This window comes from Sminthopsis crassicaudata, chromosome 4 (genome assembly GCF_048593235.1).
Source record: "Sminthopsis crassicaudata isolate SCR6 chromosome 4, ASM4859323v1, whole genome shotgun sequence".
Classification (NCBI taxonomy): domain Eukaryota; kingdom Metazoa; phylum Chordata; class Mammalia; order Dasyuromorphia; family Dasyuridae; genus Sminthopsis; species Sminthopsis crassicaudata.
The window spans coordinates 222,023,902-222,041,988 of record NC_133620.1 but is presented as its reverse complement, the minus strand read 5'-3'; the positions used below and the strand labels follow the sequence as shown (position 1 = coordinate 222,041,988).

General features: G+C 36.1%; 1 protein-coding gene across 2 annotated transcripts; it reads right to left on the bottom strand.

The window, feature by feature from the left end:
• Positions 1–664: 664 nt before the first annotated feature.
• On the bottom strand, positions 665–13,996 carry SRSF12 (serine and arginine rich splicing factor 12). 2 transcript variants are annotated; one of them, XM_074310314.1, is made up of 5 exons: positions 13,741–13,996; positions 7,694–7,798; positions 6,258–6,361; positions 5,951–6,089; positions 665–1,080 (listed from the first exon to the last, which is right to left on the bottom strand). In XM_074310314.1, exons 1-5 carry the CDS (start codon positions 13,803–13,805, stop codon positions 747–749), a joined length of 747 nt encoding a protein of 248 aa, XP_074166415.1. In that variant the 5' UTR covers positions 13,806–13,996; the 3' UTR covers positions 665–746. The 2 variants fall into 2 exon arrangements, with proteins under 2 accessions (XP_074166415.1, XP_074166414.1); XM_074310313.1 differs by having other exon boundaries at positions 6,258–6,369; positions 7,699–7,798.
• Positions 13,997–18,087: the final 4,091 nt, after the last annotated feature.

Here is an 18,087-nt window from a genome sequence, read left to right as displayed (position 1 = left end):
TGTATCAAGGTTTCAAGTATTACAGTCTGCATCAATGAAATGTGTATCCACATCAATAAGTAATAGCTCAAGTCTTCAAAGTTTGCAAAAGCATTTTGAAAAGGTAAAAGTGCTATACCAAGATGTAGCATTTTTATTTAAGGTAATAATATAGAATATATGAAATAAGTTTATAAATTACTTCTATTTCACTTATTTCCTTTGAAAATTTACTCTTAGCATACATGTGAAAGTGTTATTTGAAAAACTAGGCACATTGAAATGGAAAGAAAAAGAACAACTGGATTTGTATGTAAGATTATGAAACTGATAACAATAGCTAGCATTTATGTAATGCTTTAAAGTTTGCAAAGCACTTTACAAATATATTATTTTATCCTCACCACAATCGGGAGAGGTAAGTAATTATTATCCCCATTTTACAGATGAAGAAACTGAGGCAGACAGGTTAAATGACTTGCCCAGGGTCACATAGCTAATTAAGTATGTGAGGCCAGATTTTAACTCAGGTCTTCCTGACTACAGTAAGGAAATTTCATTTAGCACAAAACTAAACATAACATTATTTATAATATCTGCAGTGTTATTGAGGCCAAATCTAATAACCCAAAGCAAGATATATTTTACTACTGGTATATGCCCAAAATAATATTGGCCCACATTATAGCTATGAAGAATTTTTATTTAACAAAAGTTCTGTCTCATAAAGAAAGTCTAAGTATGTGTAGAGATCTTCTGCTGCTGTTTCACCAATTGTTTTTATGATGATAGCTCCGAGACTGTGCTTTAGTTTCAGAATTAGTGTGTCTTTGGGGAGATTTTGATGGGGATCTTGCTAGTGAATCAAAATGTCTTCCATCTGATCTTGATTTCGCCCCTGAAGTGGTCTGCCTCTGAGGTGAACTTGATTGTGATTTTCCCACAGATGTGGTCCTTTTTTGTAAGGACTCAGATCTTGACCGTCGTCTAGAACTAGAATTTCTTCTAGGAGATCTTGATTTCCTTCCTGAGGTAGAATGCCTTGTTAATGAGTTAGATCGAGATTTAGATCGGCTATAAGAAAGTCCCCTACGACGAGACCTGCAAATATCCAAAATATTAGTGTACGTATTTTACAAGAAAAAATGATTAGGCTATGAAACAACATTTTCACGGTCTCATAATCATTCTCTAAGTATCAAGACCTTTGAAAGGCTGATTGGCAATTTATATTTTTAAGATGACAAAGGATTATTATAACATAAGCAATGATCAAAAAAAATTTCTCCCTAACTAATGTGAATAGAACAAAGATATTAATAGGATTAAGTGGTAGCATGAAATATTTGTGTTGTTTCCTGACAATAAGATTTAATAAAACTGAAAGAAAACAGAATCTCTTTATTTTTAGAGGATCTTCAAGACAGATTTTTATTAATATGGAACAACTTAGATGTGGTCATGCCCAATGGCAAGTGGATGAAGAATCTTCTAACTCTATGACTCCACATAAAATTGGGACAGATTATTCTCTCCAGTCATGTGCTAGGCTTAATTTCCACTAGGGGGAAAGTAATATTAATAAAGTCAATGCTATAATTATAATAAGCCAATATGAACTGCTACATTTTTAACTGCTTCTCTCCCTTTTTTGATAGCTTAGTTTGATATTTATTAGTTAAATGAGGCCCCAACAACTTTGGAAAAGTTTTAAGATTTTAGGGCACAAAAAAAGGAGGAAATTCATCAAGCATGCATTTTGCACCAAGTCTAGGGATTATTATGCAGTAAAATAAAAATGCTGCATGGCACAGTCCACAGCTTATATCCTAGAGCACTCTGCATTTTGCAAAGTTACTTTTTTTATACTCATTTTATAAGAAAAACAAAGTATCCAAAGCTTTACCAAATCTGAAAAACAACAGTTACATCTCCATTAAGCTACTAAATGTTATTTTTTACAGAGGTGTGGCATAGTAATTTGAAATGCTAGAAACAATTCCCTGGAAAGATAAAAATAATGATAGCAGAAATAAATATATTTGACATTAGTCTTTCTTTTTGTATTTCAATAAAATCAATGTTTGAATTTTTTAAAGGAAATATTCAATGCTACAAAACTAGATATTTTATGTATCTATCAATGAAACTGAAATCACACAGATTATTTTAGGAGCTAGTGGAAAAACTTTCTTCACATAAGGACATTCTTACTATGAATCAAGACAGGCCATACCTTCTTAGTTTTATTATTTTTTTTAAAACAAGGCAAAGAAGTGCAATCAAAGGTCATACTACACAGATTATACTGTTGCATCACTACAAAATCAAAGACAGATCTCCCTTAATATCAGGTTATGGCCATAGCCTGGTGATGCCTCTATTCTCTTTATATCATCCTTAGTAGCATATACACACACACACACACACACATACACACACACACACACACACACACACACACACAGACACACACCCAAAGAATTGTTAATTTTAATTTATGAAAAACTAATTCTGCAATAAGTAAAAGTCCTGTGTTATTTTTCCTTATTCCTATTGTGTTTTTATCTCAGAAAACCAGTAGTACACAATCAATATTTGTTTCTAGGAGCAAAGCTGTATAGGAAATATTGCTGGTAAAATTCTTCAAAAATTTTGGAACACATTTATCCTACAACTACAAAGACAGAAAACTAAAATACTATTATACTTGGAAATACTACTTGGCCAACATAATAGCAGCTTAATATCTATATAGTGCTTAGTAAATATCTCATTTGATTCTCACAATAACCCTCAGAAGTATGTTATTATGCCCACTTTACAGGTGAGGAAACTGAGGCAGACAGACTAAGTGATTTTGTCAGGGTTACACAGCTAGTAAGAGTCTGAGGGCAGATTTGAACTCAAGTGTTCCTGATGCCAGATCCAGTACTCTATCTACTGATCCATCTGCCTTTTCTCAAAAGGTTTGAAAACAAATATGAATTCCACTCATTGACAGAAGAACGCACCACAGAATTCTACATACAAATGGAAAAATAATACAAATAATATTCAAGGTAGTTACTAAGAATAAATAGTACAACAGCTAGTATATACAATCTTGTTATTTTTTGTTTTACAAATTCACTAAATAATTACTGCAAAGGATATTTTATCAAGAAAAAATTTCTTATTAGCAAAATGTTGATAAGTTATCATTAACCCTTTCATAATACTAATAACAGCAACAATAATAATGATGACTGGCATTATGTAGTACTTTAAGGCTTGCACAACATTTTATAAAAATTATCTCATTTTATCCTCAAAGACCAGCCTGGGAAACAGTCACTATTATTCCATGAAATGAGGTAATATTTGTAAAACATTTAGCCAAGAGCACTGTGCTTGGCACACTGCAGGCCACTTTAAACCCCTCCTCTTATTCCACGTTTTACAGAGGAGGAAACTGAGGAAGGCAGCAGTTAAGTGACTTATTCAGTTATATAGCTGATAAATATCTGAGGCTAAATTTGAACTCAGATCTTCCTGGCTCTGAGTTCAGGGCTTTGATCCATGATGCAACCTACTTGCCATTCAAAAAAGTTATGTCTATCTTCTAAAGCACAGTACTACAGATTGTATGTTTTCTAATACTTTAATTTGTTGAATGGAATACTTGTACATTAATTTTTAGTTAGTTTTCTTTCACAAATAACTTTTGTGTTATAGTAATGAGATTTTTAAGCAGAAGCTGGGTGATGATTTTCCAGATATATTATAGCACAGATATTTTTTGGATATAGATGGTCACTGAGATTCCTTCTAACTATGAAACTGTGATACTGAAGAAATATTAGAGATCAACAAATTCTGAAAAGTTTTGTTATTTTTAAATATGCCTAAACTGTTCTTTTTAACTCCTAACTTCTGGAATCCCTGCCTTCCTTTTAGATTCAGCTAAGCTTCAGGAGTGCCAACTCCTCTGGGAAACCTTATTGTCCAACTTTTAGTGCCATTCCCTCCTACTTCCCATCTACTTTGCATTTATCCTGTATGTTCTTCCCCAATTAGAAGGTAAGTTCCTTGAAGGGACAGGGGATCCCCTATCTCTATCTTCTCAAGCAGATTTCCCCTTTTATTATCCTCACTCTTTCACTAATCTTCAATTTGTCTAAATTTGCTGGTTCTTTTTCCCTTTTCCTTTTCTCCTTTTCCTCAATTCTTAAAAAAAAAAAAAAATTATTTGATTCTGTCCTTACTAATTAACTGCAGCCCTAAAACTCTCCTTTCTTTTATGGCTTAACTCTTGAAAAAGGTTGTCTAGAATCAATGTTTCTAATTTAGCTCTAAACCCCTCTGCAAACTGATTTCTAACATCTTCAACAGGCTGAAACTACTCTCCCCAAGTCATTAATGACCTCTTAATTTCCATTAATATTCTTAATTAGAATAGTCTCTTTTCAATCCTTATCTTTTTTAACCTCTCTGCAAGGTCCAACACTATTGATCACTCCTTTCTCCAGATTTTTGTGACACTTCTCTCCTGTTTCTCCATTCCTTTTCAGTTTTTTTGATCTTCTTCTAGGTGGAAAGTGTCAAACAAAATGCACTCCTGAGTGTTTTCAGACCAGATTAAAATGTGATTGGGAAATATTGACAAACAAAAATACAATAGAACTTAATCTTAACAAGAGCTCTTCTAAGTTAATAAGTGGTCAGCAGGACTCTTTTTGTATTATTCAATGGCACCATTTCTAGTTGAGTTTGAAATCACTGTTGATATCAACTAATGTTGATTAGGCCCACTAACAAGATGTACCCTTTGAATCTGTCTTGGGTTCTCTTTTCTTCTCCCTTATATATCCCTTGATGATCTCAACTCCAATGGGTTCAATTATCACCTCTCTCCAAATGAATCCCAGTTCTCTATATGTAATCCTAAACTCTCTCCTGAGCTCTATTATACCACTAATAAGTGCCTACTGTACTTCTCCACCAGGATGTTCCACTGGAGGCATCTCAAATTTAAAATGCCCAAAACCAAATTCATTGTCTTTCCCTCAAATTCTCTTTTCTTCCTAATTTCCCGATCAGTCATGACATCACTATCCTCTCAGTCACTCAAACTCAGAATCTTAGTGTCATTCTTTATTTCCTCTCTTAATCCATAACCTGTTACCAAGTCTTGTATCTCTCCCATGTGTCCTCTTTACTCCACTCACACAGCAATCCCTCGAATGCAACCTCTTATCACTGGACACATAGACTCTGGCAATACCTTTCTGGTGGGTCTTTCTAACTCAAGTCCATCCACTATTCAGCTGCCCAAGTGACATTCCTTTAAATTACAGCTATGACCATGTAATTTTTTTCTAGTAAATAAATTCTTATTCCTATTATCTTTAGGATCAAATATAAAATCCTTCATTTTTATTTTAAAACTCCTTATAGTTTGGCCCTTCTCTACCTTTCCAATCTTATATTTTATTCCCTCCCTTGTGCTTTATGATCCAGAAAACCTGTATCAAGTTTTCTTGCTCGTGTTCCACCTAAAACTCCTTATCTTAACTGTCTTCACTGAAGTGCTTTACCCTTTCTCCTTTGTCTCCTTGCTTCTTTTGAGATTCAGTCTAAATTCCACTTCATGAAAAATGCTCCTTTTCTCCTCTACCTATGTTAAAAGGTTCATGTTAAATCTCTAATGAAGGCAAATTAACAAATATTTTCTAAGCACTTAATATGTGTATATCAGTCAATAAAGTTTAATTATATATATAGTTTACGCATGAATCGGATATATCAGCATATTTATTGTCCTTTCTTCTAAAGCCATTCTATTAATAAAACTAAAAATGAATGACTAATGCAGTATGCCTTAAAACTTTTTATATATTTAAATTCTTATATTTCATTTATGTTTAAAATACCATGTTCTATCCCATAGCAAGATGGTACCTTCTAATACTATTTACACCTTACATACTCTTTAAGGCTATCAGATCGTCTTCTGCTTCTTCCCCATGAAGAACTTCTACTTCGAGTCCTTCTGCTGTGACTTCTTGATCTTCGATGTTCACTTGGAGAACAAGGGTGGCGTTCTTTTGATTTCATTTGGCCTGGTGCTAGAATTTGAAGAACATCACTGTAAAATAATTCAACACTAAAAAGCTTCAATAATAACTATTTAACTTGTCTAATTAATCAATGAAAGAATTTTAAGCAAAAAAATCTACTATTCCTGAAACTATAATTTTGCATAGCAAGTAAACTATATGTTTATCTACACTTACTTTTGCGATCACCTTGTGCAAACTGTATTTCAATTTGACGACCACATACCCACTTTCTATTGAGGTTATAAAGAGCATCTTCTGCATCACGGACATCTTCAAATATGACTAGCTGTTAAGGACACTTTGAACATCAAAGTATACAATGAAATAATTTTAAAAATAATTTTCACATGCCAAATGAAAAGGAAATACCAAGTAAAATATTAAGCTCATTACTTTAGAAGTATATCAGCCAAATATTATTTATGTCTTTACCATGGAAACTGCAGAGTCCTGTGATTTTAAAGACAATGTAAACAGGAAGATGAGAAATCAATTTTTAACTATGTTAATAAAATAATATTTGAGTTTCGCTTATATGAATCAATGTGGTTTCAGTGAGTATGGGCAACTAAGAATTTGCTACTTGGGAAAAATATATTTCAATACCGATTAATATCATAAGATGAATTTTTAGGTCTCAGCCTTATAAAGAATCCATCAGGGTTTTTTTAAAATAAAAAACCAAAATGTGATAGATCTTATTCAGAAATTACAATCATGATTATGGATTTTGGGAGCAATTACTTTCTATAATAACAACATTTTCACACAGACAAAGCAGGCAAACATATACTTTATATGGAAAATTAGTTTGATCTAATGATCTAACATTTATCCTTGTGTCTGTCTCTTTAAGTATACTTTTATATGTTAATATACAGGAAACAAAAGAAACACACACAGCCTAAATTATATTTTGAAGAATTTATAATATTAACAATAAATTAATTCCCTTATCTATTTATACTATGCAATACCAATCCATTTAATTATAATGGAATGTAGAAAAATTACCGAATAAGTAAATTTTAGGAGATCATCCACTGATTTAATCAAATATCAGAGAGCAGCAAAAGCTAAAGAAAGATGATACAAAAAATTTGGCAATTACCTCAATGTCACTTGATCTTGAACCTTGACCTTTACTCTTTTGGGCTTGCAAGATGGACTTTATAAGTGCTGCAGAACCAACCAAATCAGACTTGGCTTTGAATCTGGAATTCTGAGTAAATGTAGGAAAGCCGAAGCCTCAACTTGGTGCTGGCTTTGTCTTTTGCTTGATAAAGACTTCCCCTCTTCCAGTTTTCTTTTTATCTGTTTCCACCCTCCCTCTTTATTCCTTGATGCTTGAACTTTAAGGTGTCTTTTGGCTTGCCTGCTTGGTTTATGCTTGGACTCTATCTAACAGGTTGATTCAAACTTTGGGGTGCTTGCCAGCTACTGTGGACTGCTTTAGATTTTCTGAGACAAAGAAATAAATACATTTAGTTAGGACATATTAATCTTGTCAAAATTTCCCCTGAATACATATATGTCTACGTGTAGACATAGACATATGTTTACACGCAGACACATGTACCAATACACACACAGAGTGAAATAAAGGATATTGTACGTAAGCAAATCCTCTTGGGCGGCGAGTGTAGAAGTCAAGTGGAATGTATACGTCTACTATAGGGCCATATCGACCAAATTCACGTCGCAAGTCCTCAGGCCTGAAGTATTTTAGAAATAAGGCAAAGAAATAGGAATATAACTGTGTTACAGCAGTTTGTTTACAGAAATCCAGTTGTAACACTTGTATTGATCCTTCTAGAACAAGAGTCCTTAACCTGGGTCCACGGATCCCTGTGGATAGATTTCAGGAGGTACTTGAACATAGATGGGGAAAAAAAGTTACTTCTTTATTTTCATTAATTTCTAATTGAAATTTAGTATTTCCTTTAATTATGAAATCAGACAACAAAACAGACTAATATTAAAAGTACCTGTGACTTTCACTAACAGAAATCATATAAAGTTTCATATCACCTTACAGTTGTTGCTACTATCTTGAAATATCTTTATGCTGGTCTTTACTTAAAAATTACTATTGTTCTTAGACCCACAGTTAGATTGTGTGAAATTTCAGACTTCCTATATACAGGTGGCATTTCAATATAATTGTTTATTTTTCTCTGTAATTCTACATATTTTATGATTTTAAAAACATTATTCTAAGAATGGGTCCAAAGATTTTATCAATCTGCCAAAAGGGTCCATGATACAAAAAAGGTTAGGAACCTCTGTTTTAGAAGGAAAGCACACTTTCTAAATCATCTATATGTTAAAATGTTCTCATCATGCAAAAGATTGTCAAATAGCCAATTATTTATATAAATTAATATTTTCACCATTTAATTAATATTGCCATTCATATCCATTTGCCTAGCTGTAAATAAGCCAGATTTATCTTAATCAACAAGCATTAATAAGTTATTATTAGACACTGTGCTAAATAGACTATAAGTACAAAGAATAAGAATCAGGAAAGGATTCATATAGAAGAAAGTGATGCTTAAACTGAATCATTAGGAAAAGAAGGAATCTATGAGGCAGGGATGAATAAAAGAATGGATGAATGGCTAATGAAAATGAATGGCATTAAGATGAAAAATGGAGTGATGTGTGTGAGGAACAGAAAGACCAGAATGAATGAGGAAGAAAAGATGAGAATGAAAAGTGTGAGCCAGGTTGTGAAGAGATTTAAAAGCTAAATTGAAGAGTTTATATTTTATCCTAGAAGTAATTGGAAGCCATAGTAGGTGACTAAATAGGGAGTGATATAGTCAATCTTTCCTTTAAAGAAATTTATTTTGACAGCAGTGTTCAGGATGGATTACAGAGAAGAGATACCTGAGGTAGAGACCAATTACAGAGCTATTGTTATAATTTAGAAAAAAAGGTATTAAGGTTTAAAGTAAGGCAAAAAAAAAAAAGGTATTAAGGTTTAAAGTAAGGCAATGGCTACTCAAGTAGAGAGAAGGGTGGATGCAAGCTATATTACAGGAAGAGAGAAAGCAAGATTTGGGAACTAATTAGGTAAGTATGGTGAAACAGAAAGTAAAAAATAATACTGAAGTTATGAATTGGATAACTGAAAATATGGGAATATCTTCCAAAGAAGCTGGGAAATTTGGAAAAAGTAGAGAGAAGAAAGTATCGAGTCCTATTTGGGACATGTTGAATTTGAGATGTCTATGAGACATCTGCAAAGTTCTGTTTATCTAAAAAGTAGTTGTTCTCTTGCAGCAGATCTCTTGGGGAGCTTCTGAAGCCAGCCTTAGTTTTAGTTTCAGTTCAATAATCCCAAAATGCAGCCAGGAGTTAAAGTCCAGATCCTATATTGTGTTCTTCAAAGTCTTGAATCTTTTCCTGTCAGAATGTCTCCAGCCAGCTTCAGTCTCTAGCTCTCTCTAAATCCAAAGCCATCAGGAAGGTAGACGTGGGAAAGAATCAGACTCTGCCTCCAAGAGTGTGGGATTGTGGGCTTCCCAGAATTCAATCCTAGATGTGAATTCCCAGAAGTCCATGAGCATGCTTTTCCTTTAGACTTGTGACTCTGCTGGACTTGCAAATTCACTGAATCCTCCCTCTGAATCTCCTCCAGTTTCCCTGAAATTCTCCTGGAAAGCCTTCTCCTTGACCTAATCCAGACTGACTCCTTCCAGACTCAATGTTGGCTCCTTATATCCTCCCAGAGAATGGGCTTGTGGGAACACCTTATATAACCAATGAGCTAGCTTTTTTAAAGGTATTAACTCCTTTAAAGGTGTAAACTCCTTTTAAAGGGGTGAACTGAGCACATTACCTTGTCTCAAATTCTGGCCCATAACAACTACAAGAATCCTAACAGACATCCATTATAAAATTATGTAATAGGCATCTGATGATAAGGGAATGACAGGGTAGAAACTTCACACTTGATATATAGAGCTGCAAGTCAGGTCTAGAGATCATAAAGAAACCCAGGAGAGCTCATAAAGATATCAATACACTAGTGTAGACATAGGGTCTACTGGGGAACACTCATGGCCAGGAGGTATGATATGAATGATGAACCAGAAAAGAAGATTGAAGAGTCAGAGGATCAGGAAAAAGTAGTACAACAAAAAGAGAGTACACAGGACCATGATCAAGTGTATCAAGTGCAACAGATGTTCTGAGAAATGATACAGAAAAGACCATCACATTTGGCAATTAAGAGATGACTGACAACTTAGAAAGAGAAGTTTCAATTAGTGATTTAGAGTAGAAGCCAAAACTGCAAAGGGTTGAGGAACAATTCATAAGGTTTTTTCAATGGGATTTGTTTGTAAAAGGGAGGAAATAAAGGTCAATATCTTGAAGGGATAATAAGGTTTATTCAAGGTTTAAAAAAAAACAAACTAGGGAGATCTGGGCATATATGAAAGCATTAGAAAAAGAAATGGTTATCAGGAGTTAAAGATTTTAGAGAGAAAGAGAATGCTCGAGGTTGTTAAAATTTGTCTTGTTTTTAGATATCAAGTATTATAAAATTCTCAAAATGTAACAGACATTCCTAATTTAAGGTTATAAAATTGAGGATTTCAAGATTTATATGTGGTTAGAGTTCATATTAAAATACTTCGCTATATAACAAAACAAAAAGTATTATTCTCTAAGTGACAACCAATTTTTTTTTTTTAATCTCATTTTGTGTCTACCTAGCATTGTGGGATCCTGTGGGTGGAGAGAAACTGCTTTTCACAATAGTAATTTGGAGTTTATTATGGGCGAAAGTAGTTACAAGAAGCACTTTGCAGGTGAACTTTGAAGAACACATTTAGTTAAAATGATAATTAGAAGTGAAATTTAAGTGAATATAATATAAGAAATAGTATGAGTAAAGGTGAAAGTAAAGTGTATTTGGGAAGATTTGGAAAGAAAGTGTTCTTAGTATAAGTACTTGCTGGGGAACAAAGAGAAATAAATTGGATAGATAGCAAGTGCTTAATTGTCATAGCCCTTAATAGCCCTACAGGGAGCAACTTTTTAGTTTGTGAAAGAAGAAATCTGACCAAAAAAATGGTGTTTTAATAATAGCTAATGGTTAACAGCTATAAAATGAGCTGGAGAAAGAAATGGCAAACCATTCCAGTATTTTTGCCAAAAACAAACAAACAAAAAAAAAAAAAACCCAACACCTTAATGAGTCATACACAACTGAAACAACTCAACAGTTAACATTTATGTAGAATTTTATGGTTTGCAGAGACCTTTTCAAGGAATAGCAGGAAAAATAGCCAGAAGAAATACTAGAAATAGAGAAACCAAATCCATTTTTGTAGTAACCAAACTGGAGGTTTGGACAGGGGTAAGAAAAGAGAGGAAAATGTGATTTTAAGAAACTTTTCAGAGAAAGAAATGGCAATATTTGTTGAGAAACAATGCGTAAGAAACATTAAAGCTTGGGAAATTGGAGGAACAGTGTTACCAGAAAATTTAGAGAGAAAGAGGATAAATTGTGTTTTGAATATGCTTGAAAGGTTTTGTTATTATTATTTGTTAAACTGAGAAGAGCTCCTCAAAAACAGCGATTTTATTTTGCTTTTCTTTGTACCCCACTGCTTAGCAAAGGGCCTGGCATAGTGTAAGTATTTATGTTAAGTAGCTGATCCTGCACATGGTTGGAAATGTAAGATCAGTCAGAGGAGAGATGCTGATTTTGGAGGTACAGTTGAATCCTGGATAGCTGAATTGAGAATTTTTGAAAATTACTGAGTTGAGAACAGAGCTTAAGGGAGCACCTAGGGGAGGTGCGGTATAAGAATTGAGAGAGGAAGTTGCTTTACAAAGGAAGGGCAGGAGGCAATTGTAATGATGGAAAATAGGATAAAGAAAAAATACTCAAAAAAGAGGGAGGGAACAACCAGTGGGATAGAAAGAAAACCAGGAAAGCATGTCACAAAGTCAAGGAAAGAAAGTCTCAAAAAGTAGATGACCAACAGGTTCAACTGTTGTTTAGGCTGTGCTCCCCCTCATATTATTATATCCTAACTTCAAGGAAAGTAGAAAACAGATATATGCTAATCAACCAACCCTAATCTTCAAGGTAATTATAAGTGAACAAGATCTATCATTTTATTCCTATTAAGTTACAGATAAAATAAGGAAATTTCAAATATATCCCCTTTCCTTTAACTCATCATAAAGAACAAAAAGACAAAAGTCAGCTGCTGTGAAGAAACCACTTAACTCAGATAAGGGCAATAAAGGAATTAGGACTCAATGCCACCACAGGGTACAGTTGCAATCTTAAATTTTGGATCGTCAACCAAGTTATAATATCTGAATTATACCAAGTTAGGCCTCACTTAGTTTTTTTCAACTTTTAGAAATAAATGTCTATATTCTTTCAATCCAAACTAATTATTTTATTTTATTTTATTAATTTCTCATTAAAATTATGAGCTTGGTAGAGTGGAACCCATTTATAAAACTTCTGTCAAGATAAGATTAATATCATACCATACATTATTTGTATTTTCCTATTTTCTTAATATAGGGACATGATTATGTTATAAGGACATGATTTGACCTTCCCTATATTCAAATCCATACTGTAATTGGATTATACTTTATGGATAAGTTCAAAGAAAGGTGATGGAATGATGTTATTTTCATTGAAGTGATTCATTAATACAAAAAGGTATAAATGTAATTGCGTGTTACCACGGCAGGATTGGAAACACAGAGGAAGAGTAATGAGTGAGGACAATGTTACAAAGTGGAAAACCGAGGCATTTGGAGTCTAGGTTTACTTCTGAGCTCTGCCATTTACACTATCTTGGAAAAAATCTGGAGCTTTCTGGGTCTTACTTTTCTCACATAAAATAAGGGCTTAATGACTTATCAAAGTCCCTCCCAGCATTAACTCAATACTCCCAGAAAGCAATCACTCTCATTCCTGGAGTCCTCCTCACCTAACAGGTTAAAACTTTCCATTTCATCAAGGGTAACATCAAAGCCGAAACTTGCAAACCCACGAAAAAGAAAACTATCAGTTTAAAGGGAGTTTAAAGAAATACGATTAAGAGACTGCCTTCTTCCCCGGCCTGGCCTGCTGGGGGAAGGGAATGGGGTTCTGAGGGGAGGATACAGGGGGAGGGGGCAGAGCGGCCTGGGGTGCAGGATCCCTCGCAGCGGGGGGCGGGGGTAAAGGAAAGAATCCAGCCTGGTTGCCAGAGTGGGGGTTGGGGTAGGATTGGAAGGGGCGGGCTCGAGCGTTGAGGATGCAGACAGTGGGTCCGGTCAGACCCCAGAGAATCCGCCTGAGCCACTAAGTCTCGGAGAGAAACGAGTCCTTTAAACCACTGAGAGTTTGGGAGTACCAAGGAGGGGCTGAGTCGGACACGGACCCAGAAGACTCACACCGCGGCCTGGGAGGCCCCGAGGCCGCTCCGGGCCCTAGCCCGAAGGGGGCCTCTCAGCTGGCAGTTCGCTAGAGGAGGGGCCTGGAGATTGGGGGCGGGGGAGGGGGGAATCGAGGAGGGGGAGTGGTAAGGAAGGTGCGGGTCCCATCTTCCTCTTCTATGACCTCTGCCCATCATCCCTATCGCACTCCCACCATCTCCCAGAGCCGCCCCTCACTCACCTAGTGGCATCCGCAACGTTCCTGACGAACAGGGAGGTATTGGGGGGCCTAGTGTAGCGAGACATGATGCCGTCTGTCCTTTCTCTTGTTCGGCTTAACTGAGTGACTGTCTCCCACCCTCCCTCCTGGGAACCCCAGGCCTCTCTAACAGCTACACCTGTTCGGCTCGCGCTGCAAAGAGCCGGTGGAGGGGCGTGAGGGGGAGGTGCGGTGAAGGCCTGAGAGCTCAGAGCCCGGGAGGTGGGGGGAGGGGGGCGTGGCGGGGACGAGCGTGGAATTGCGCGCGCGCGCCTGGGAAACGTCGACCTAAAAGAGGATGGGGAAAAGGAGAGCGTCGGGCTGCGAGCGCGCGCCCGTGAGACGTCAGATTGAGGTTGGGGGCGGCCTGGGAACCCGCGCTCTATTCGCTGCCTTCCAGGTGGTGTGGGAGGGTCGGCTCTGGCCGAAGTCCCGGTGACCTCCCGCATACGTATTTGATTTGCGGGGTGGACGAGGTGCTGTCAAGACCATAGGGCTCTGTTTACTTATTTGAAAGATAGCTATTGAGATGAGGTGCAGCAGTGTGACCCTAGCAAGTCGCTTAACCGCTGTACCCCAGGCCGAGCGGGTGCTGATCCGGGTCCTGGTGGGAGTTCCCTGAAGCCATGAAAAGACTAGTCTGGTCGAATGCAAAACCCAAACAGAGCAAAAACGGTTCGGCTTTTTCTTGCTGCTTATATTCAGCAGTGTGTGTTGGGCTTTTGTAATCAGAGGAGGAACAATTTACCACATGGAAGTTCATTTCAGTTCTTGCCCCGCCCCCAGGTCCACTTCATCCCATCTCATCGCTGTCCCCTGGGAAATCCCTTTTAGTCTTACTTTGTGGAAGGGATCCGAGTATATGTGGTGGGGGGTTAACAAGTGAGAGAGCTAGAAGAGTGCTGGGATAAAAGGAACTTAATTGTCCCTTTAAGGGTCAAGTAGATAAGAATTTTTATGAGTAGGAAGCAGCCTTGTTTTCCGCGTCGGCTATATGTGGAAATGGGCTTAAATAATACGGGGAAACAGATGTAAAATTCAGATTCAGGTTTTGACTAAATTTGATTTAAATGAGATTTGGGGGCTCTGGAGAATGTTAAGAATAATGCTTAAGACTGTGAGCAGTTACTACTTGGGTGTGAGTTGCGAACTTTGGGGAAGAAACTTACCTTAAAAAAATTAGAATCGGCATTCTTCGCTGGCTGTATCTTGACAGGGAGCTTGAAGCAGCAGAAATGAGCAGGCAATGAAGTAGTCATTTTTGTTTTGGCTCCTTGGGAGAATATTTTTGACAGGGTTTGGGGAAAAGACTGTCATCGTTGGGCAACCACCAAAGCCAGGCTTCTGGAGGGAGGTTCAAAGAAATTACTCATCCATATCCAATACCACAGATAAACTAGGAACTGGTTGGTATTATCACCTCCTGAAACTTAACTGAGGTACTACTTTAATACAATAAAATGGTAGATTAATGATTCGGAAGAGTTTATATTCCTTCTAACGGGCCACATTTATTTCCAATGAGCATATCGTTCAAAAGATCTTGCTCTTGTCTGATAAATCCATTTTCTTTACTAGTTAATGTTTTATATAGTTTGACTGCTCTTTTAAAACACATTTTTGTGTATATGACTACTTCTTTGGTCTCATCCAATAAAAGCTTTTATGACGGATAATTGTATTAATGCTTCTTAATTTCTCCCCTAAGAGAGAGAATATTTAATATGAGTGTATTGTGAAGAATGATCTAGACATTTCTATTTCAACTGAGTAATTTCTCATTTAGAAATTGCTATATTGTTCTTCTATTTCTCAAAAATAAATAGGCTTTATGTCTGTTTTAATTGAAAACACAGTTTGAAATGTCAAAAGTTGTCTCTGTAGATAACATTTCTAAAATCAATTGACTTTTATATTAAACTTTACTAGGTATATTTGTATCTGCTAATAATTATATCTTTCTTCTGATTTTGTCTTTAATATTCATAGCAAACTCTTCATTTTCACTAATGCCCCTAAACTAGGCTTCTCGTTTCCCTTCTTAATTCTTAAATTTGTCTCTACTCAGACCACCTCCATCTAGTTCAGCCCCTCATTATCCTATCCCTGGATTATTGCAATATTGCTTCCCAACTGACCTTTCGACATACATTATCTTTCCTTCTCTTTCCTTTCCAATTCATCTTTCACATAGCTGCCAAAATAATATTCCTAAAATACTGATTAGTCTTCTCAATAGAGTCCAGTGGTTCTCGTTACCCCTGTGGTATTAAGGGAGGAATAGCACCTCTGGTATGAGAGCTTGCTAGGCTTTTTCCAAGGCTGCTCATCTACCCTTGGTGACTACCTGCACACCAATTCTCATCTGTAGCTCTAAGAAGTTGTAGCATGCACAGGGACCATATCTCAGTAAAACTTGTTTGGGTGGGCAGTCAAAATCAGGTTTCAAGTAATTGACAGGCTTCAAAACCTGTCAGTGAAAGGGATGTTTACTTCAGGCATGTAAAGACTTCCCCTGGTAGAATGAGCGGATTAGAACAGTTTGGTCAGTGATTATGAACACATGGCTGATCCTTAGAGTTTGGTCAGACATCAAAGACACCAGCGTCATCAATTGCATCTTGGGCCATAGCCAGTAATTTTGATATTTGTTGCCATTGGAATGACTAGAAAAGAGTGAGATCAACAACTTTGTACAACTCTACTTCACTTAAATTCAATTCACATCCAAGTCAAGACATTACCAGTGATATCATTGAACCTCTTTAAAAACAAAGAATGAACAACAGTTACCCTTAGGATCAAACATTTAATTTGACATTAAAAACTCTTTACAACATGATTTTATCCTCTTTTCCATGCTTATTACACATGACAAGCCTTCATTCTACAATCCTGCCAAATGGCCTCCTTGCTATTCTTAATACATAACACTATTTAGCCTCTCAATACCTCTTTGAAGGATGTTATGCTCCATACTTGGAATATAATCTCTTCTCAGTTCCACCTCTTGGAACCTCTAGATTCTTTCAGAACTCAGCTGATGGACTTGCTCCTATGTAAAAGCCTTTATCACCTTCCCTACTTGCTCTTAATTATTAATAGTAATAATCTTACTAATGCCTCCCTCTTGCCAAATTACTTTGCATTTATGTCATTTATATTTTTGTAGTCATTTATGCACATGGGCATAAGTGGTACAATAAATAGAGCACTGGGCTGGAGTCAGGAGGATCTGAGTTCACATTTGGTCACAGATATTAACTGTGTGGTCCTGGGCAAGTCACTTAATCCTGTTTGCCTCAGTTTCCTCCTCTATAAAATAAGTTAAAGAAGAAAATGGCAAACCTTTCCAATATCTTTGCTAAGAAAACCCCAAATTCAATCAAGAAGAATTCTGTGTCCAATTGAACAGCACTGCATGTCTTTTGGCAAGAACTGTTTTATTTTTCTCTTCTTATGTTTATTGATTGGATAGACTCTTAAATTATTGGACAGAAGTAGTTGTCTTTCTAAATCAGGTCTATAGTGTATATTTTTATAGATTTTATGCAGTTTTTGTAATCTAATTACAAAAGTAGTAATTTTCAGATCTGAAATAGAAGTCTGTTCTTATAAGAATACTCTGCTATTTAATCAGATTAGGAAGGATACAATTTTTTTTACTCTTATTTTGTAAGCAATCAGAGAATTAGGACTCATAGGAAATTCTGTTGTACTGACATATTTTTGTGTTTCGTTCACTGAAATTTGTGTTGGAAAAAATACTTGGAGTAAATACTATTATTGAAATCAGGGAAGTTTGAAAGTAATCCTTTTCTGTGAATTACCCACCAGATGGTGCTGTACCTCTTTTGTAGTAAAACGGAATCCAATTCTCATTTTATAAAAGCTACATAAATTTGAGGAGGGGAGATAATTTACCTGGAGAGCTGTAATTAGGGCAGGGTGAGACTTCAATTTTACAGCTTCAACATTTTCTGGGTACTGATGATACTTACATTCAGCAGCTAAATCCCTGGTAAAATACTGTCTGGTCTGGCCTTATCCTGCTTTTTACCATTTTTGTCCCCAAGTCCTTTCCTATACCGGCTTTCCAAAATCTTGGGGGTCTCTTTCCCAAGGAATCCTATGTCTTGGGGGTCTCTCAGGTATTGTGGTACAACTTCCAACTGCCTTTGAGGATGAGTTTTGAGCTTTATGACCCAGGCATGAAAATTGCTAGTCATAGCTCTGAAATTAGTTAGAAAACAGAAAGGAGGAAAGAATGTTTCCTCTTAAAAAGTAATATAGAAAAACACCCCCTTATTATTTTGGAAATGGAGAAGT

What these genes read in the sequence shown, in the direction of transcription:
- SRSF12 (XM_074310313.1), bottom strand. Translation starts at nt 13,805, where the DNA reads ATGTCTCGCTACACTAGGCCCCCCAATACCTCCCTGTTCGTCAGGAAC. An exon ending in GCCCAAGAGGATTTGCTTAC is followed by an intron (nt 6,370 to 7,698) that starts GTACAATATCCT and finishes TGTCCTTAACAG; the next exon opens with CTAGTCATATTTGAAGATGT. An exon ending in CGATCTGATAGCCTTAAAGA is followed by an intron (nt 1,081 to 5,950) that starts GTATGTAAGGTG and finishes GGATATTTGCAG; the next exon opens with GTCTCGTCGTAGGGGACTTT.